The sequence below is a fragment of the Schistocerca serialis genome, chromosome 1, assembly GCF_023864345.2.
Source record: "Schistocerca serialis cubense isolate TAMUIC-IGC-003099 chromosome 1, iqSchSeri2.2, whole genome shotgun sequence".
In the NCBI taxonomy this organism is placed as follows: Eukaryota; Metazoa; Arthropoda; class Insecta; order Orthoptera; family Acrididae; genus Schistocerca; species Schistocerca serialis.
In genome coordinates, this window is record NC_064638.1 from 391036384 (window position 1) to 391058560 (window position 22177).

A 22177-nucleotide genomic window follows, 5' to 3' on the forward strand; every position below is an offset into this window, starting at 1 on the left:
TGAGTACAGAATATGGATGCAGAGTAAATCAAAGAAAGACTTAAGTAATGAAAAGTAGCATAAATGAGAATAGCGAGAAGCTTAATATCAAAACTGATGATCACGAAATAGACCACATTAAGGAATCTGTTACCTTGGAAGCAAAATAACCCCTGATGGACGAAGCAAGGACGAAACAAAAAGTGTACTAACACAGGCAAAGAGGGCATTCCTGGTCAAGAGATGTTTGCTAGTATCAAACAAGGGCCTTCATTTGATGAAGAAATTTCTGAGAATGTACATTTGCTGCACAGTATTCCAGGGTAATAAGGCACGAACAGTGGGAAACAAGGACGGAATGAAATCAAAGCATTTGAGATGTGGTGCTACAGAAGAATGTTGAAAATTAAGTAGGATGATAAGATAAGGAATGAGGAGGTTCTCCAAAGATTCGGTAAAGGAACATGTGGAAAATGCTGACAAGAAGAAGGGACAGGATGACAGGACATGTTTCAAGACATCATGAAATAACTGCCACAGTACTACAGGAAACTGTGAGGGTAAAAATTGTAGAGGAACACAGAGATTGGAATACACCCAACAAATAAATGAGGACATTCAGTGTAAGTCCTACTCTGAGATTAAGAGGTTGGCATAGAACAGGAACAGAAATTGAGGATAGCAGAGCAAAAGCAGAAATGCTTAACTCTATTTTCAAACATTCCCTTACAAAAGAAAACCCAGGAGATTGCCTTAACTTAATTCTTGTACTACTGAAAAGATAGTGGAAATAAGATATTAACATCAGTGATGCTGAGAAGCAACTAAAATCATTGAAACTGAACAAATCTCATGGGGCCCAAAATAATTCCCCTCATATTCTATACAAAATTTGTGGTTGAGTTAAATATAATCTAACATACATCTATGTCTTAATTTCCGAAAAGCATTTGATTCAGTACTATACCTATGCTTATTCTCAAAAGTTCAATCATTTGCAGTATCACATGAAATACAGGTATGTGACTGTATTGAGAATTTCATGGTAGAGAGGTTGCAGCACATTATCTTGGATGCCGAATCATCGACAGATGAAGAAGTAGCTTCGGGTGCACCCCAGGGAGGCATGTTGGGTCCCTGCTGTTCATGTTGTATAATAATGATTTTGTGGACAATATTACCAGTAACCCCACACTTTTCACAGATGATGCAGTTATCCACAATCAAATAAGAGTCTGAATATATATTCAGTCACATCTTGATAAGATTTCCAACGATCAGAAACCTGCTTTAAATGTCCAGCAAAGTAAAACTGTGCACTTCACAAATAAAATAAAAAAGTATCATGTGACTAATTTCAATGAGTCACAGATGGAAACAGTTAACTCATACACATACCTGGGTGTAACACTTTGCAAGGATATGAAATAGAATGAGTAAGTTCCCCAATCATACAGTAATCGTTGCTTGAGACTTTAATCATCCAATTCATTGGGAAAAATCACAGTTTTGTTAGTGGTGGGTGTGATAAGACATCCTATGAAACAATACTAAATGCTTTCTTTCAAAACTACGAAGAACAGACAGGTAGAAACCCCACTAATGCAGAGATATATTGGATCTAAATGCAATAAATCGATCTGACCTCTTTGAGAATGTCCATATCGAAACTAGTATCAATCACCAGTTCTGGCAACAATGATTACCAAAGTACAAAGGACAACTAAAACAAGCAGAAATATATATATGTTCAGTAAACTAGTGTCATATCTCAATGAGGAACTTGAAACTTTCAGCACAGGACAGGAGCATGTAAAGGAATTCTGGCTCAAGTTTAAAAGAATAGTTGAACATGCACTGGATGCTGAATGAAACACATTTGGCTGTCAAGATAGCAATGTGTCATGCCTTCAGTGACTACCATAGCAGAATATTGTCAAGTGATCATTCACAGAACCCAAAGAAATTCTGGTCATATGCTAAGGCTGTTAGTGACTCCTAAGTTAATGTCCAGTTCATAGTGAATGGAAAAGGAACTGAAATTGAGGTTAGCAAAGCAAAAGCTGAAATGCTTAATTCCATTTTCAAATGTTCCTTTACAAATGAAAACACAGGAGAACTGCCCCAATTTAATCCCCTTATCAATGAAAAGATGAATGAAATAAGTATTAGTGTCAGCGATGTTGAGAAACAGCTCAAATCTTAAAACTGAACAGAGCTCCAGTGCCCGATGGAATCCCTGTCAGATTCTGTACTGAATTTGTGGCCAAGTTAGCCCCTATTCTGACTATAATCTATCGTAGATCCCTTGAACAAAAAACCCTGCCCAGTTCTTGATAAAAGGCACAGGTCACACCCATCTAGAAGAAGGGTAGTAGAAGTGTTCCACAAAACTACTGTCCAATATCCCTGACACAAATTTGTTGTAGAATCTTAGAACATATTCTGAGCTCAAACATAATGTGGTGTCTGGAAAAAAATGACCTGCTCAATCATAACCAGCATGGATTTCAAAAATATCAATCATGTGAAACCCAACTCGCACTTTTCTCACATGATGCACTGAAAGCTTTGGACCAAAGCAATGGCGTAGATGCAGTATTTCTCGATTTCCGAAAGCATAAGACTCAGTACCACACTTATGCTTAAACGTCAGAAGTACATCATGTGAGGTATCAAAGTGAAATTTCTGACTGGATTGAGGGTGTTTTGGTAGGGAGGACACAGCACGTTATCTTGGATGGAGGGTCATCATCAGATGTAGAAGTAACTTCGAGTGTCCCCACGGAAGTGTGTTGGGACCCTTGCTGTTAATGTTGCATATTAATGACATTGTAGACACCATTAATAGTGATTAAAGACGATGCAGTTATCTATAATAAACTGCTATCTGAAGGAATCTGCATAAATATTGTCAGATCTTGATAAGATTCCAAATGGGTACAGATATTAGCAACTTGCTTTAAATGTTCAGAAGTGTAAAATTTTGCACTTTGCAAAATGAAAAGAGGTAGTATCCTATGACTACAATACCAAAAAGTCACTGCTGGAATCAGCTACCTGATAAAAATATCTGGGTGTAACACTTCATAGGAAAATGAAACAGAATGATCACATAGGGTAAGTCATGGGTAAAGCAACTGGCAGACTGTTTTATACATAGAATACTATGGAAATGCAATCAGTCTACAAAGGAGATTGCTTACAAATCATGTGTGCAACCCATCCTAGAATACTGCTCCAATTTGTGTGACCTGTACCAAACAGGACTTAAGGGGTTATTAAACATATACAGAGAAGGGCAGCACAAATGGTCACTGGTTTGACCAACAGGAGGGTATCACTGAGATTTTGAAACAGCTGAATTGCCAGACTCTTGAAGAGCAACAGGAACAAGATGTAAAGATGGTGGAAGAAACCCATTACACCACCAGAAATACATGCAAACGATTTTGTCAGAGGAAAAGCAGAAGCCATTGTCGACGCTCCCTGAGTAAAGACGGGTCAGACATCACTGAAGACGCCATTCAAGGAGACAAGTCTGTGGCGAACTGCAATTGAGCGTAAAGTCGTCGATGAAAAGAGAGCTGGAAATGCCTGGCAGGAGACAGATCACAACAGGGTTAATGGCTATAGCAAGGAGGACAACACTTAGGATTGAGCCTGGAGGCACCCTGTCCTCCTGGTCAAAAGTGTTCGACAAGGCCGAACCCAGAAATACCTTCAATGAACTGCTGAAGGGAACAGGGCAGGCAAACATAGAAGCCCAAAAAGCATGAATTACCGAGGATACCAGTTCTCCAGCAGGTGGCATAGCCTTTCTCCAAATCAATAAATATGGCCACAGTCTAGTACTTCCATGAAAAACAGTTCATGACATAGGTTGACAAGATGGTCAACTGCAGAATGGCACATTCTTTACTCAGGGAGCATCGACAATGGCTTCTGCTTTTCCTCTGACAAAATCGTTTGCATGCGTTTCTGGTGGTGTAATGGGTTTCTTCCACCATCTTTACATCTTGTTCCTGTGCAGTGGTTAGTAGATTGTGCGACTCGAGTCATGCATGAATCATACATCACTTTGCAAACTCAGCTACTGACATAAATGGGAGGTAGCAAGAAGGAAGGTATATGTCCTTACAGGGCTTAGGTATGGCTACGACAGTAGCTTCACCCCAGCATCTGGGAAATGTGCCATCTGCCCACACATGATTGTACATTTGAAGGAGAAAGTGCTTGCACACAAGAGAAATGTGCTGCAATATCTGAATGTGACCATCAACCAACCCTGTAGTGGAAGATCAGAGCTCCCTCATAGTAAAGGCAGCATTGTAGCATTCACGAGTCTGCGGAAAGAAGGGTATCACCTGAGCTTCCTCAACTCATTTTCTAGAGAGAAAGGCGGGGTGATAGTGTATGGAGTGTGAAATCTCTGCAAAACAGCGGCTTAAGGTGTTGGAGATAGCAGTAGGATCCACAATGACTTTTCTGCTATAAGTCAGGCAGGAAATCAGGGAATGGACCTTGGGTCCCAGATAGCTAACAGAGGTTGCCTGTACACAACAAAAGAGGTAGTGAAACTGTTAAAAGAACGAGTAAATAAAATCCAGCTACCTTCTTTGTTATCAGAGGGAATCGCATTGCAGTATGTCTCAGTCGACCAGGGAACTGGAAACGGCGCGGTAAACATGAAGTACGAGGTGTTCGTCGAAGATTGCCAGGGAAGCGAAAGCCTCCAATCAACCTTATAAATCTGCCAAATAGGTTCACACATAGGTGACGTAGTAGTCAGCAAATGGATACAACATGGGAAATGGTCGCCTGAGTACGTGTCAGAGAGAACAGACCACTCCAGATAACGGGCAAGCTGGCAAGTGTAGTACGAGAGGCCCAAATGGACACAAGTGTGCCTGGAATCAGAAAGGAATGTGGGTACTCCAGTGTTAATACAGACTAGGTTGAGTCAATTGAGGAAGTCAGCCAAGAGGTTCAGACAGGTTCTGGAAGAGCCCCAAAGGGAATGGTCTGCATTAGTCACCAAGCAGCGAAAAGGGATGAGGTGTCCTGGTGACACTAAATGACAGGGGGACGTAGATTTGCAAAGAGAAAGCTAAAGTGAGGAAGGATAGTGTGGACTACAACAGCTTGCAGCAGAGTGGAGTGCTCAATGAAAAGGTTTGGCTATGAACATCATCCCAGATGAGAAGTATTACTCCCTCACGAGATAGAATGGCACCCTTTGGTGGGGAAGGTCAAAGTGGAGCCGAAGGAAATGCAAGAGGACAGAGCGGTCGCAAGAACGCAATTTTATTCCTTGGAGGCAGAAAACAAGCAGACACTGCAATTCCAAGAGCAGCCATAATTCCAACTTGGTGGATCTAATGCTGTGAATGTTTCACTAGAGAAGAGTCATAACGGTATACAAGGAAGTGGTGGGTGCCGAGTGCTGGTCTTTGAAGATTCATTGCTACAGGAAGCTGAGGCTAGAAATCCTGATCCATGAAATCTACAGAGGTGTCAGCATTCTCACTGGTCTCTCTTGCAGACCCCAGGGCAGAAAAATGGTAGGTGGTGCACTCTGACAAAATGGAGATTGGTTGGGTGAGAATATCACATAGTGGCACCATTGAAGAGGATCTCTGAATCAAGGAAGGTGTTTGCTGGCTGGAGGGACGTAGAAAGTTCGCGTTTCCTTTTGTCCTTTCCGGACTGCCGGTTGTGTAGCAGGTGATTTCACTGCCAGAGGCAGAGGCTTAATGGCTTGTTACACAGCTGGAGGAGGAGGAGATGGGGATGCTACCATGATTCTGGGCAATTTTACAATTGCAGTCCTGAACTGGAGGTTGCAAGTCTGCATGGCCATGTCCTTCATGGAGCAAGGTTTAGCAAAAAAGGTACTATAATGCCGGATGATAAAATGCAGGATTTTTGACTCACCAACAACTTGCAAGCTGTGTAAGGTACTTTTCCCTTCACCCAGATAGCCAATTCATCTCGGTATACGGGATGCTAACACGATGAGGCAGCATTGCTGCCATTACAATTGATGCCACAGGGGGAGGGGAAGAGGTGGGGGGAGGGGAAGGGGGGGCAGGAGGAGGAGGAGGAGGAGGAGGAAGAGGAGGAGGAAGCGGGCAGTCGCCCTCGTGAGCATCCCTACCACAAGTAACTCATTTGGCCGTGTTTTTACAGGACATGCGAGTTTGGTTGTAATGTTGACAATGGTAGCAATGCATCAGGTTGGAACGTAACGTCGGACTGTGCAAACTGCATAGCCCACTTTGATTTTTCGTGGAAACATTACTCGATCAAACGTGAGAAAAAGAGTGTGCGTAGGCATTAAGGTTGCATCAGCCATTTTACTAACCGATGGAGTGTAGTGACACCCTGATCAGAGGTAAGTTTGGATATCTCCCTTGGTCAGATCGTCAAGCACCAAGTGTAAATAACACCACACGAAAATACAGCGTTCAATGGGCTTCCACATAAACAGGATAGCAGTGGAGAAGCAAAGCTGTAAGCAGCTGTAGGCCTTGTAAATCACAATTGTTCTCCAGAAGCAAAGCCCCATTACATGAACGAGTGGAGGATTTCACAGGGTCTGCAATTGCTTCAACACCTTTCTGAATAAAAAATGGATTAACAGTAGCACAGGACTGATCTTGTTCAGTATGTGATACCACGAGAAACCGAGATGCAACTGGGAGAGTCTTTGAATCTTTAGCCTCAATATGTTTATATTTAGTAGACGTAGGCTGAGATGGTGATTGGGTCATTTCCAAAAAATCCCCTAACCAAATAGTGATCACGGAATAACTGTGGTGACAAGAACATCAGCTGGGAAGAAGGTGTTATGTCCTGTACAGACATGATACACTATATGCTATAATAAAATGATATGGGTTGTCATGAGGAGGAGAGAAGAAACATGACTACTTCACAGCAAAGAAGAGGAAGCAGCAGCAAAGAAGCAGGAGGAAAAAATCTTGGAAGTGACATTCTTAATATGACTGGATAAATGCTACTTTGTATAAACCTTTTTCTTCTGTATCTGATTCAAATAAAATTGAAGTATGTGTACTACAAGGTAGTCTGTTCTGGTCTATCTCCACAAAAATCTACTGGGCACTGCGACCCACATTCTGTCTTAGGAGCGGAGAAAACAGAAAAAATGTTGATGAACTTGGTTCTAGAGTGTTCCAAGATGGGGTTTCCAGTAACTAAGGAAAATATCAAGTACCTATGCAAAAACTTACGAAGAAGGCAGATTTGTGAAGTTCTAAGGCTGCACTGCAAACAACCAACCTGGAACAAAGAGGTATCATGGCTTTCTTATGAGACACAAAGTTTTGTCACAAAAAGGTGGTGAATTTTAATAGGGCTAGAGCTTCTAATATAGGGGAGAAGAAGAATCTGGTTCCACGAAGTATCTAAAACTATGAATGATAAGGTCGTGTTGAATGACCCTAACAGAGTTTTTAATATGAATGAAACCTTTTTTTTCTGGCTCCCAGAGGCGACTTAATCATAGACTGCTTCTAGACCAATCATTATTATAATAGGCAGTGGCCAAAAGTGGGAAAAAAAACTGGCCATAGCTAGAGTTAACGTGGCCAAAACTGGAGAAATACGCATTTCACGCACACACGCACTATCACTCTCTCCCCCCCCCCCCCCCCCCCCCCACACTCCCCTGCCCACCACCAACCCTTTTCATACATTTGTTCCCACATAGCTGTAATGTTCAAATTTTGAAATGATAGATATGAGTTTTTCAATTAATTTGTAAACTTTTTTCATGTAAGTTAGTAAACACACAGCATTTATGGAATTGTCCTCAAGATGGCCATAAGTGACGCCTCAGCCCTATTTTGAGGTAAAACTCAACACTGCCAATACACATACACACAATGGAGAAGGAAATAGATTTTAGACCACAGTAAAATAACATTCCTAGTGCACGCGATGCGGGGGCCCGTCCTCACACCAGGAAGGTTCTCGAGGTCAAATTATTCCTGGGACCAAGAGCAGGCGGAAACCCGAAGTGGAAAGCTCTGAGACATTTTGCGAGTCATGAAACGTATATCGGAAGGATAGATTACAGGCATAAGAGGGGGAGTGTTCATTGCAGCTGACAAAAATATTGTCTTCATTGAGATCGAAGTTAAGTGTGACAATGAGGCAATCTGGTCACGTATACAAGTGTAGGTGAAATCAAGTTAATTTTTGTGTGTTTTTGCTGGGCATCCGATTCTGTTGTGACAGTTCTAGAGTCACTCAAAAAAGTCTATCATCAATAACATGTAAACACCCCGACAATTTGTGCGATCCATCCTACAATACTGCTTAAGTGTGTGAGAACCCGCACCAGATAGGGCTAACAGGGGATACTGAATGTGACCCTTCATATCTCCTCCTTTGGGGAAGGGCACATGAATGTTCACAGGGTTGTTTGTTACGTGGGAGAGTGTCACAAGAGATACTGAAGGAATTGGACTGGAAGACTCTTCAAGACACATTTAAGCTATCCCAAGAAGTCCATTAACAAAGTAGGAATATACTACAACCCTCTACATCACACTCACACAGGGATCATGAGGATAAGATTAGAATAATTACTGCACGCACAAAGGTATTTATAGGCAATCATTCTTCCCACACTCCATACATGCATGAAACTGGAAGAAACCCTAATAAACTGGTACAATGGGACACACCTCACAATGGTTTGCTGAATAGAGATGTAGATCATGCAATGCTAGTTGGAGGTGACGTTAACCTGCTTGAGCAGTGAGCAGTGAGCCTTGAGCAGCCGCTGGTGAAGTATCAGTGCAGCAGCACTGCAGTAGCGAGTCGCATATTTAGCTTTCATATTTGTTTTGTAGCTTGATTCTTAATTTCTTTCTGAGTGTTTGTGAGCTTCCATATTTAATTACATAAAATCCTTGTGTATTCTTGTATTTGAGAGGGGTAATATTGCTTATTGATAGCCGTAGAATATAAATTCGCGGAGTCGTTAGATATTAGCAGTAGGATGGATAGGGTGTGCGCGTGCCATCTGCAGGCGCAGGAGGAACTAGCCGCAGTTCGCGAGCAGCTGAGCATGCTGTTGGCCACGGTCAGCCACCTTCAGGATGCTGCCTCGAGGTGCAGCGACGGCAGAGGGTCCGGCGTGTCGCTTGAGACACCCCAGGTGTCACTTGCTGCGTCCGCTGACTCAGCCGCCGAGGCACCTTCTAGTGTACCCGGCGCATTGGGGCCGCCCTCACCTCAGGGTGAGTGGTGTACTGCAACGCGGATGCGTCGCTCGAGGTGGAGGGTCAATGTGAAGGCTGTCCGGCTGGCCTTGCCCGTTCGTACCGTCAGTAGGCAGATGGCCGCTCCTTCAGCAGGACCCGAGCAGGCACATAGGGGCAAAGGCTTGCTGGTTATTGGGAGCTCCAACGTTAGGCGGGTGATGGAGCCCCTTAGGGAAATAGTGTACAGAGCTGGACAGAAATCCAACGTGCACTCGGTTTGTCTGCTGGAGGGCCTCATCCAAGATGTGGAGACGGCCTTGCCTGCGGCTATCGAGCGTACGGGCTGCAGTCGTCTGCAAATAGTTGCTCACGTCGGCACAAATGATGCCTGTTGCTTGGGTTCTGAGGCGATCCTCAGTTCGTACAGGCGGCTAGCGGATTTGGTGAAGACCGCTGGCCTCACACGTGGGGTGCAAGCAGAGCTGTCTATTTGCAGCATCGTTCCCAGAGTGGATCGGGGTCCTTTGGTTTGGAGCCGAGTGGAGGGGTCTCAACCAGAGGCTTTGTCAACTCGGTGGCGGTCTTGGCTGCAGATTTCTAGACTTGCACTATTTGGTGGGGAATTGTAGGACGCCCCTAGATAGGTCGGGGGTGCACTACACAAAGGAAGCGGCTACTCTGGTAGCAGAGTACTTGTGGCGTGCACATGGTTTTTTTTTTAGCCTAGGCAGTAGTACGAGGTTTCCTGATGAGAACTCACTAGTCGACGTGCGGGCAGGGAAATCAGGACACGCTCAGTGTAAAGACACTTCAGCTATCAAGATATTAGCAGTAAATTATCAGTGTTCGGAATAAAGTTCGTGAATTTACTGCCCTCCAGGAAGCGTGTGGTGCGCAAATTATTCTCAGGACTGAGACCTGGATGAACCCTGAGATAGGAAGTTGTGAAATATTTAGTGAGGGTTGGAACGTGTATCAGAAAGGCAGATTAGACACCGTAGGAGGTGCTGTCTTCATTGAAGTTAACAAAAATTTTGTGTCTACTGAGGTCGAAGTAGTGTGTGATTGTGAAGTTATCTGGCCACATTTAACGGGCTAGGGGAAATAAAGTTAATTGTGGGGTGTTATTACCGGCCACTTGGTTCCACCGTGACAGTTCTAGAATCATTCAAAGGGAGTCTACATTCTGCATCGCAGAAGTACCCAATTCATGCTATATTAGTCGGAGGCGACTTCAACCAACCTAGTGTAGACTGGGATGTATATGGATTCATTACAGGTGGTACAGACAAGCCGTCGTGTGAATTACTTTTGAACACATTATCCGAAAACTGTCTTGAGTAGCTAAATCGACAGCCAACGCGTAATGGAAATATTTTAGATCTGGTAGCCACGAACAGACCAGACCTCATCGACGGTGTCAGTGTTGAGACAGGGATTAGTGATCATGATTTTGTCATTACGACTACGGTTACAAAAGTTAAAAAGTCGGTCAAGAAGGCTAGGAGAGTATTCTTCCTAGAAAGAGCAGATAAGCGGTTGCTAGCATCCCACTTAATAAATGAATCGACTTCATTTACTTCCAGTACGATGGACGTGGAAGAATTACGGGCAAATTTTAAACACATTGTAAGTCACGCATTGGACAAGTATGTGCCAAAAAAGAGGGTTATGGACAGAAAAGACCCACCGTGGTTTAACAGCGCAATTCGGAGAATGATCAGGAAGCAAAGCCAGTTGCACTCGCGGTACAAGAAAGATCGGGAGAATGAGGACAGGCAAAAGTTAGTAGACATTCATGCTGCTGTAAAAAGAGCGATGCGCGAAGCATTCAACCACTACCACCGTCATACCTTAGCAAAAGATCTTGCTGAAAACCCAAGGAAATTCTGGTCTTACGTAAAATCGGTAAGCGGGTCGAGGGCTTCCATCCAGTCACTTGCTGATCAGTCTGGCCTGGCAACGGAAGACAGCAAAACAAAAGCTGAAATTTTAAATTTAGCATTTGAGAAATCTTTCACGCAGGAGGATTGTACAAACATACCGCCGTTTGAGTCTCATACAGATTCCTGTATGGAGGACATAGTGATAGACATCCCTGGGGTTGTGAAGCAGCTGAATGGGTTGAAAATAAATAAATCGCCCGGTCCTGATGGGATTCCAATTCAGTTTTACAGAGAGTACTCTACTGCATTGGCTCCTTACTTAGCTTGCATTTGGCGCGAATCTTTTGCCCAACGTAAAGTCCCGAGCGACTGGAAAAAAGCGCAGGTGATGCCTGTATATAAGAAGGGTAGAAAGATGGATCCTCAAAATTACAAACCAATATCTTTACATTGGTTTGTTGCAGGATTCTCGAACATATTCTCAGTTCGAATATAATGAATTTCCTTGAGACAGAGAAGTTGCTGTCCATGCATCAGCAGGGGTTTAGAAAGCATCGCTCCTGCGAAACGCAACTCGCCCTTTTTTCACATGATATCTTGCGAACCATGGATGAAGGGTATCAGATGGATGCCATATTCCTTGACTTCCGGAAAGCGTTTGACTTGGTGCCCCACTGCAGACTCCTAACTAAGGTACAAGCATACGGGATTGTTTACGAAGTATGTGAGTGGCCCAAAGGCTTCTTAAGTAATAGAACCCAGTACGCTGTCCTCAATGGTGAGTGTTCATCAGAGGTGAGGGTATCATCTGGAGTGTCACAGGGAAGTGTGGTAGGTCCGGTGTTGTTTTCTATCTAAATAAATGATCTTTTGGATAGGGTGGATAGTAATGTGCGGCTGTTTGCTGATGATGCTGTGGTGTACGGGAAGGCGTCGTCGTTGAGTGACTGTAGGAGGATACAAGATGACTTGGACAGGATTTGTAATTTGTGTAAAGAATGGCAGCTAACTCTAAATATAGATAAATGTAAATTAATGCAGATGAATAGGGAAAATAATCCTGTAATGTTTGAATACTCCATTAGTAGTGTAGTGCTTGACACAGTCACGTCGATTAAATATTTGGGCGTAACATTGCAGAGCAATATGAAGTGGGACAAGCATGTAATGGCGTTTGTGGGGAAAGCAGATAGTTGTCTTCGGTTCATTGGTAGAATTTTGGGAAGATGTGGTTCATCTGTAAAGGAGACCGCTTATAAAACACTAATACAACCTATTCTTGAGTACTGCTTGAGAGTTTGGGATCGCTATCAGGTCGGATTCAGGAAGGACATAGAAGCAATTCAGAGGCGGGCTGCTAGATTTGTTACTGGTAGGTTCGATCATCATGCGAGTGTTACGGAAATACTTCAGGAACTCGGGTGGGAGTCTCTAGAGGAAAGGAGGCGTTCTTTTCGTGAATTGCTACTGAGGAAATTTAGAGAACCAGCATTTGAGGCTGAATGCAGTACAATTTTACTGCCGCCAACTAACATTTCGCAGAAAGACCACAAAGATAAGATAAGAGAGATTAGGGCTCGTACAGAGGCATATAGGCAGTCATTTTTCCCTCGTTCTGTTTGGGAATGGAACAGGGAGAGAAGATGCTAGTTGTGGTTCGAGGTACGCTCCGCCACGCACCGTATGGTGGACTTCAGAGTATGTATGTAGATGTAAGTATAGACTGGGATGTCTATGGATTCATTGCAGGGGGACACAGACACACAGTCATGCAAAATCCTTTTAAACATGTTTTCTGAAAATTGTATTGAGCAGATAGCTCGGCAGCCCACATGCAGTGGAAATATCATACATCTTGCAGCTACAAACAGGCGAGACCTTACTGACAAAGTCAGTACAGAAACAGGTATTAGCAATCTTGATGCCATTATAGCAACTTTAATTACGAAAGTTAATAAATCAGTCAAGAAGGCTAGGTGTGTGTTTCACTAGATAGAGCAGATAAGTAGTTATTAGCATCTCACTTAGACAGTGAATTGGTATCACTTAGTTCCAGTAAGATGGATGTACAGGAACTGTGGGCAAAGTTTAGGCAGATTGGTAATCATGGTAAGCAGAGTTACGTGCCTACTAAGTAGATAAAGAATAGATGGTTTAATAACAAAATCCAACAGATGCTGAGGAAGTAGAGGCTGATGCACTCTCAGTTCAAAAGGGAATGCACAAATGACAAGCAAAGATTAGTAAGATTTGTGCCTCTCTGAAAAGATTTATGGACGAAGCACACGACAACTACCACCATCACACGTTAGCAAAAGATCTGGCACAGAACTTGAGAAAATTTTAGTCTAGCGCAAAATCGCTAAGGGTTCTAACGCTTCTATTCAGCCACTTGGCCAGTTTGGTGTGGCAGTCGAAGATAGAAAAACAAAGCTGAAGTTTTAAATTTCACATTCAAGAAATCATTCACACAGGAAAATCATACAAAAATACTGTCATTTGACCATCAGAAAGACTGCTGTATGGATGACAAAGAGAAACAACTGAAATATTTGAAAGCAAATAAATCACCAAGTCTGGATGGAATCCCAGTTCGATTTTACAAATAGTGCTCTATGGCAATGGCCCCTTACTTGGCTTTCATTTATTGTGAATCTCTCACCCAGCACAAATGCCCAAGTGATGGGAAAAAGCACATGTGAGCCCGGTATATAAGAGGTGCAAAAGAACGGACCCACATAATTGCAGACCAAGATCCATAACTTCTGTTTGCTGCAGAATCCTTGAACATATTCTCAGTTTGGATACAGTAAACTTTCTTGAGACTGAGAGGCTTATGTCCACAAATCAACACAGTTTTAGAAAGCATTGCCAGTGCAAAACTCAGCTTGCTGTTTTCTCACATGATATACAGCGAACAATGGATTAAGGGCTAAGGCAGATTCCATATTTTTAGATTTCCAGAAAGCATGTGACACGGTGCCTCATTGCAGACTGTTAACGAAGTTACACGCATATGGAGTAAGTTCACAGATATGTGAGTGGCTCGAAGACTTCTTAAATAATAGAATCCATTTGTTATCCTCAACGACGAGTGTTCACCAGGACAAGCGTACAGTCAGGAGTGCCTCAGGGAAGTGTGATAGGACAGCTGTTGTTCTCTATATACAGAAATGATTTGGCAGTCAGCCTGGGCAGCAATCTCGAGCTGTTTACTGATGATGCCATGGTGTACAGTAAGGTGTTGAAGCTGAGTGACTACAGGAAGATACAAGATGACTTAGATCAATTTTCCAGTTGGTGTCATGAATGGCAGCTAGCCCTGAACATGGAAAAATGTAAGTTAATGCGAATGAGTAGGAAGATCAAACCTGTAACGTTCAGATACAGTGTCACTTGTATCCTGCTTGACACAATCAATATCTGGGTGTAACATTGCGAAGCGATATGAGTTGGAATGAGCATCTGATAATTGCGGAAGGGAAGGCGAATGGTAGACTTCATTTTATTGGGAGAATTTTAGGAAAGATTGGTTCACCTGTAAAGGAGACTGCTCCAGTGTTTGGGATCTGGGGAATCCCTGGAGGAAAGACTTTCTTTTCAAGAAACACTACTGAGAAAATTTAGAGAACTGGCATATGAAGCTGAATGCCGAGCAAATTTACTGCCACACATGAGGACCCCAAAGATAATATACAAGAAATTAGGACTCATGTGGAGATGTGGAGCTGTTTTTCCCTCACTTCTATTTGGGAGTGTAACAGGAAAGGAAATGACAAGTAGTGATACAGGGTACCCTCCGCCACACACCACTTTGTGACTTGAGGAGTATGAATGTAGGTGCAGAATAGTATTTCTACAGTGTAAGTAAATATGCCAGCTTAGAAAAATAGGAAATACCGAGAAATAATAGGGCCATGTTAACTGTTGAGTGTATTTCTATCTCTTACCAGGTGTACTATAGTTTGCGTGCCGTCACGCAAAAACGTTTCTGCTGTCAGTTTCCTGTTCATGTCAAAGGCAGTTGCAATAATCCACTTCCCTGAAGGGAATCGGTAGGGATAGTTATGAAGCACATAATGTTGACAGGCAACTGTGTGCTTGTATTTTTCAGAACTGTAATAGAACAAAAGCTTGTAACTGTTTATAATTCTTGACATGATGCACAGTGGATATTTATGGTTTTATTAACAGTTTCCTTTCCAAAAAAATACTAAACAATTTACTGCAGCGTTAAAGCACTGGTTTTGCATTTGGGAACAGTGAGGTTCAAAGACCCATTTGGCAGGTTTTTCATAGTTTCCACCACAATGCAAAGGTGCAGTGCATTTAATTGAAAAGACCATGACCAATTTTCTGCCTCATCCTTGACTAACCAATACCAGTTTCAATATGTTCTATATACGTACAAATCAACTGTGCAATGTATCTGAAATATCATACTCTACTGTTGAATGGTCAAAAGACAAATAAATCATGTGGACTTCAATAAAATTAAGTAAATACATATGGTTGGATAGAAGCTAATATCACCCTAATGCACAATCAATAATAAGAAATGGGAAGGGCTATAGGCCCATATGCAAATGATGGAGTTAAGCCTCACTGGTCAGGCTCTTCTGGTTAGCAAACATTGCGTTCCGCCAAATTTTGACAGCTGTGCAACATTAATATAAATCACAAAATTCAAGCTTGTAGTACTGCCAGTTTAGAGGGAGTATGTTAAGCCGCATACAGTAGCTAGTAATAACATAATCTTAATGAGGTTATTCACACTTAACTGGAGAATCAGTGTTTGTGGATAATTTAACATTGATTTTCTGTCAGACAGTACAGGGCTATTACAAATGATTGAAGCGATTTCATAAATTCACTGTAGCTCCATTCATTGACATATGGTCATGACACACTACAGATACGTAGAAAAACTCATAAAGTTTTGTTCGGCTGAAGCCGCACTTTAGGTTTCTGCCGCCAGAGCGCTCGAGAGCGCAGTGAGCCAAAATGGTGACAGGAGCCGAGAAAGCGTATGTCATGCTTGAAATGCACTCACATCAGTCAGTCATAACAATGCAACGACACTTCAGGACGAAGTTCAACAAAGATCAACCAACTGCTAACTACATTCGGCGATGGTATGCGCAGTTTAAAGCTTTCGGATGCCTCTGTAAGTGGAAACCAACGGGTCGGCCTGCAATGAGCGAAGAAACGGTTGAACGTGTGTGGGCAAGTTTCACGCGTAGCCCGCGGAAATTGGCTCATGCCACAACTGGAGACCGACAGCGCCGACTTCACCTTTCAACAGGATGGTGCTCCACCACACTTCCATCATGATGTTCGGCATTTCTTAAACAGGAGATTGGAAAACCGATGGATCGGTCGTGGTGGAGATCATGATCAGCAATTCATGTCATGGCCTCCACGCTCTCCCGACTTAACCCCATGCAATTTCTTTCTGTGGGGTTATGTGAAAGATTCAGTGTTTAAACCTCCTCTGCCCAGAAACGTGCCAGAACTGCGAGCTCGCATCAACAATGCTCTCGAACTCATTGATGGGGACATGCTGCGCCGAGTGTGGGAGGAACTTGATTATCGGCTTGATGTCTGCCGAATCACTAAAGGGGCACATATCAAACATTTGTGAATGCCTAAAAAACTTTTTGAATTTTTGTATGTGTGTGCAAAGCATTGTGAAAATATCTCAAATAATAAAGTTATTGTAGAGCTGTGAAATCACTTCAATCATTTGTAATAACCCTGTACTGACCGAGGGCCCCTCGAGTTACTGATATCCAGCTTTGGATTAATTTCCACGCTAAAATACCCTACAAACTGACAGCTGTAGTGCAAATGCTACCAATAGTCTGAAATCATTTAGATTTGCCAACTCTCCATCTATGAGATTCTAAAAAGATATAATGTATGTAGTTGGGTTACATTAATCAAATTTTGTTGCACATAAACATTAAAATAAAGTTATTTGAATGACCAGCGCGTAAATAAGTTATTACAAATATAACTACTGCAAATTGTCCCACTTGGGGGGGAGGGGGGGGGGGAGAAGTTAGATGGTAACTAATTTTTTCCCTTCCTGTAGCGCATATCACTACTCAAAGCGACTGCTACTAACTCAAATTTCTATCAACAAAAAATAACTTTCTATTCGTCGTAAGTGGTAAATAGGAAAAGGGAGCCTGAAAATATGAAATAACGTCTTCGACAAAGAAGTCATTAAAGCCAGTATAACTACTTTCTGATAAGTACCTCTTTTGTTAAACATATCATTCCATTTGGGCCTACGTGGTGGTACATGAACTCAACCCATATATTTGAGTAGTTAACAGAATAGAATACGCTATAAAGCATTATTTTATTTTTTAATCACTAGCGTATGTCATTTTCACTCTCTACTAAATCTTTACTAATAGTCACAAACATGCAAGCTTTTTACTTACCTACATATTACGAAACATTCCATATGACACAAGCAACATCCAATGAATTCTGCTTTTGCAAGACAAAACAAGTACAAAATTTTTAAAAAAAAAAAAACAAAAAAAAAACAAAAGGTCATCAGTCAGTTCAGTCATAAAACATGTTCAGCTTTCCTATTGAACCTTAGCATAAGGGAAAATACAACGGACTGAGTTACAGGAATTTCTGCAACGGAAAAGTAGCTGTTTTAGCACTTAACGCTATATTAATAACATCCCCAACAAAGAAACTGTTGACACTCAAGTAAACATAACGCTTAAGTTTCGAGCTTCCACATTTCATCCCTAGTAATCACAACATTACGACAATATTTTGAACTATGCTTACTAGTGTTAGCTCCGAGACTTCCGCTGGTTTAATACACAAGCTTCTTTAGGGTTTGATAAACAAAAAAAACTTCGTACAAAACTCATCAACTTCGTAACGCTCACACATATCCTAAAAACTTAAAATCTCATAACCGCCACACAACTTCAGCTAACCAATCGGAGACGACTTCGGCAAAGTATTCATGAGTGAAAGATATAAGACCCACTATTTACGCTTAAAGAGAAACTGGCTACTCGAAAAATCAACTGACTATACACAATGTTTCACTTTCAACGGCATGTTCCGAATAAAAAAAGCATTATGTTTTGACCAATTTTGTAACACCTTCATGTGAAATTTGCAGAAAATAAATATTAAATATATACTATTGTATATACTCAAAAGGGACAAGCTTGCCTTTGCCATGCACTTCATAGTAATTTGCAGAGTATAGGTGTAGATGTTAACTCTTCTTAGTAATATATCATGCGACGTACCTTAAAGTTTTATATTTCTACAATTCTTAAGTAGAAAGCGCTTGCCTCGATTATTAGGTTTTTATTCTAACGTCCTTGATCGGCTATAATCACATTCACAACTGTGTTATCGTTGGATTGTTTGTCGTCGCAATTGTGTGGGTGTGCAGTGTGCACGTGTGCTTGGCTTGTAGGAAGTAAGGAATTGTTTGTTGTGAAAATGACTGTGAAGGTTTTCATCGCAAGTGCAGACAAACCTCCGACATGTAAGAAAGCTTTATTTATGTTTATTTTTACTGGCAATGTTGACTCTTGTGTTGTTGGTTTTACTGTACGAGGAATACACGGTACGCCGTTTTGTCTGTCGTAAGCAGTAGATGTCATTAATGCAACAGCAGAAAGGTAATTCTTTTTGTCACAGAAACTCGCAACAAAAATGTGATCTCCAGTTAGCTTTCTCGCAAAATTCTGAACGATGCAAGGTACTTCCGTTGGACATCTTCGACAGTGATCATGAAGGGAAAATAGTGCAATTTGGACTTAACTTAGGGAAGTATGTAAGTGAGGTACTGACAGTCGTTATTAGTATCGCGCACTAGACCTAAAAGTAACAGGGATATAGAACATATTAGTGCTACACGACGTGGCCAGTCACACACCCTTCTTTGGCGTACAGAATACAAACTTGGTGTGAAGATATCGAACGGTATGATTAACAAGACCCACCGTGCCTTGCCACTGCACTCCCTTCGCAAGTTCATTGAAAAGCAAGCTAATGCTAATGGGCGTTAAGATGTCCTGCATGCCACAAGGCTATTACAGATCGCATTTGTTTGTTGGATAAAGAAATTCGTAGAAGTTACCGAGGGATGCCCTTCCCACGTTTCGTAATTGATGTACAGTATATTATTATATATTTGTTTTTATTCATTAAGGTTCATCTCTCAGTGATATGGGAATTGTCATGTTAATACAACAAAAACAAATAGCCCAAAATACATAGGCCTACACAAAATATGTAAGTATCCTTGTTAAGGACAGGGAAGGGTGGTCAGTGATGGTCTTGATGAAGGAACTATCCTTGCATTTAGCATTAGAATGACTGGGCAAAGTGGACCCCATCCTCCTAAATATGAGGTCTTGACAGATGCTCCTCCACATTGTCGGCTCTTACTGTACAATGTTGTTTGATTTATGTACAGTTTTCTCCTGCTATTTTATAAAACATAGGTTATCTTTTCTTCACCATACATTAAGGACACCAAATGGTTTCTCTAGGCCACAAAGATGCTGCTGTGCCCCTGCACCAACTCCTGTCTGTTCAGACAAATGACTCCTTGGTCACCAAAATTCAACTATGCTTCACGTTTATATTCCTGTTCTACCTCTGTTCACCTGTAAAACTGAGTTAGCATCAGCCTCCTTCATGATGAATAAAAAGTTGAACTCGAGAAAAAGACAAGGCGTTACTACCATGTGCTTTAGATCTTGATACGATTTTATTGTAAAAGCAATAAACCATGATTTTGTATTGAAATGCGGCACATTGTTGTATTGTATTTCTTTCTTGTTGTACTGTATTTCTTCCTTCAGCTGATCATTAATTGTGTAGTAGTTGGTTAGTTGATCCATGAATTCATTGCATGATAAATAATAATGATGTGGACAAGTAATCTTAAAATTTCCATCAGAAGTTGATTTGTAAATATGGCTAAATGCAGAACATTTATAAGTTTCTTGTTAAATATGCAGATGGGCTTTAATAATTGCAACTCGCCACCTTTTACACATTACAATAGGCCTAATAAAAATTCTTCAGCAGAAAGGAAGGTGTTGTCAGGGAGAAACTTTTTCAGTTTGTTTTCAATCTTTACTGTGCTGTCTGTCAGACATTATATGCGACGTACCCAGTGATAAAAAAATTTAGTTGCAACATTGTGCACCCATTTTTGTGGTAAATACAACCTTAATGTGGAATAATGAATGTAATTTTTCCTTCTGGTATTGTAATTATGTGCATCATTGTTCTTTTTAAACTGCAGTGGATTATTTACAAAAAAACATCAGGGAATAAATATACTGTGAAGCAGTAATCAGAGTGCCCAACTACTTAAACAGATGGCTGCAAGATAGTCATGGGTGAACACTACATATTAGTTGGATGTAAGGTCCACCAGTTATGCAAAACACCATTTTTCCAAGTTCCCAAGCATGTTTTGGCACCTCTGTGCCATCATCAGTGGGATTTTATTTAATGTGTAATGTGAACATTTTTGCTAAAAGGTTACAAAATTATGTGGATATTTAGTTCAAACAATAATTAGTTTCTTTTTGTTGGTAGGGATATTCCACGTAAAGTAGGGCACACTTACAATATTCAAAACTTTAAAATTTTGTACTTTTTATGTATTTTTTGAAAAGGTTGGACCTTTTATTTTTCTCTAAGGCAACAATGGTTTATGGCCCATCATTGCTTTCCCTCCATAATTTGAAGCAATTTTTATAACTTCATATGTTTTTCATGTGATGAGAACATGAATTATTGTAGACTTTGGACCTTCATTTCAACTAATTGGCAGTTAAGAACTAGCATATCATTATTTATATTACTGTTACATACCGCAATGTATCCCATAAAGAGTATTAAATGAAATTAGGTAAATTATATAGGCTAATACAACATGTACTTTCATGTAACATGAGTCACTTTCATGTAATTAAGTTTTTATACCAAGAAAGATATTAGATATAACTTTATCGTATTCAGTAATTGGCTTCTTAGTGTGAATGTCTAACTAATATCACTACTAAAAATTTCCCAATTTCAATAAATATTGTAAAAACAGAAAATTAAGTGTGTCGTGTGAGACATAATCTGAGTCACAGTTGTATTATTTTAAGATTAGAAGAAGAGAATGCCCTTAGCAGCAGCAGAAAGACAGACTAGGAGGAGGCAAAAGTTAAAGACTGAAGGAAAATATGAAGAATTTAAGAAGCAGCTAGAAAAAGTCAGCAGAAGCAGAAACAAAAGTTCCTACCATTGAGTCAACATAAGCAAGGACTGCTATTACAAGAAAGAAGAGCTAAAAACAGGGAGAGAGTTAAAAAACATTGCAACATAAGATGCAAGATAAGCAACCTAGTAAAGCAAGTTTGTTACTGTATAAGTCACATAGTGCTCTGGATAAAACCATGGCTTGAGTGCTGCAATTGCTTACATTAGCAACGTACTATCGACTATACCTGAACATGTGAAGGAAGTTTCAATCTGGTCAGATGGACCTGCCTCTCAGTTAAAAAACAAATATATTGGTACTGCTGTATCCCAGTTTCAATCATTTCATAATGTGGAAATCTACTGGAACTTATTTACTACATCCCATGGTAAAGGAGACGTAGATGGAACTGGTGCAATTGCACAGTTGTATTGTTGTAATGGCTAGTGGGAAATGAGTCGAAAAGTGAAAATTTATAGGCGTAGTAGGTGATGCATCAACTTTTGCTCAGGTAGCTGCAAGTACCACGACTAAGCAGGTTTTTCATGTGTCTATTGATGAAATTCAAGGAATCAATACAAAACTTAATCTTGTTCAAATATTTTCTTTAGCACTGTCACTACCTAACATAAAAAGCATTCATTGCTTTCACTACAAGAAATGAGTACTACAGACATAGCCGCGGTCTCCAAAGAATTTTGTTGCTGCAGATCATCATACTGAAGAAACTATAGAAAGTAGAATATCACAGTAAATTCAGTGCCAGAGAAGTACATGCAGTTTATGGAAAATCTTAC

General features: G+C 41.0%; 2 protein-coding genes across 6 annotated transcripts in view; one reads left to right on the forward strand and one right to left on the reverse strand.

The window, feature by feature from the left end:
* The window catches only part of LOC126471412 (calponin homology domain-containing protein DDB_G0272472), a 162988-nt gene that overhangs the window by 118661 nt on the left and 22150 nt on the right, over positions 1 to 22177 (reverse strand). Inside the window, exons 1-2 of one of the 5 annotated variants that reach the window (XM_050099587.1) lie at positions 17927 to 18080; positions 7236 to 7284 (exon numbers count right to left, since the gene is read on the reverse strand). The exons of 3 other annotated variants lie outside the window; for them this stretch is intronic. The gene's annotated coding sequence lies outside the window, so the exon portion shown is untranslated. Of the gene's footprint in view, positions 1 to 7235; positions 7285 to 17926; positions 18083 to 22177 lie in introns of those variants that run through there. One more of the 5 variants, XM_050099576.1, reaches the window with a different exon arrangement.
* Positions 18522 to 22177, forward strand: part of LOC126471404 (bifunctional glutamate/proline--tRNA ligase) — a 252116-nt gene continuing 248460 nt past the window's right edge. The window contains exon 1 of the mRNA XM_050099536.1: positions 18522 to 18650. Within this exon, the coding sequence (XP_049955493.1) occupies positions 18605 to 18650 (46 nt within the window). The 5' untranslated portion in view covers positions 18522 to 18604. The remainder of the gene's footprint in view (positions 18651 to 22177) is intronic.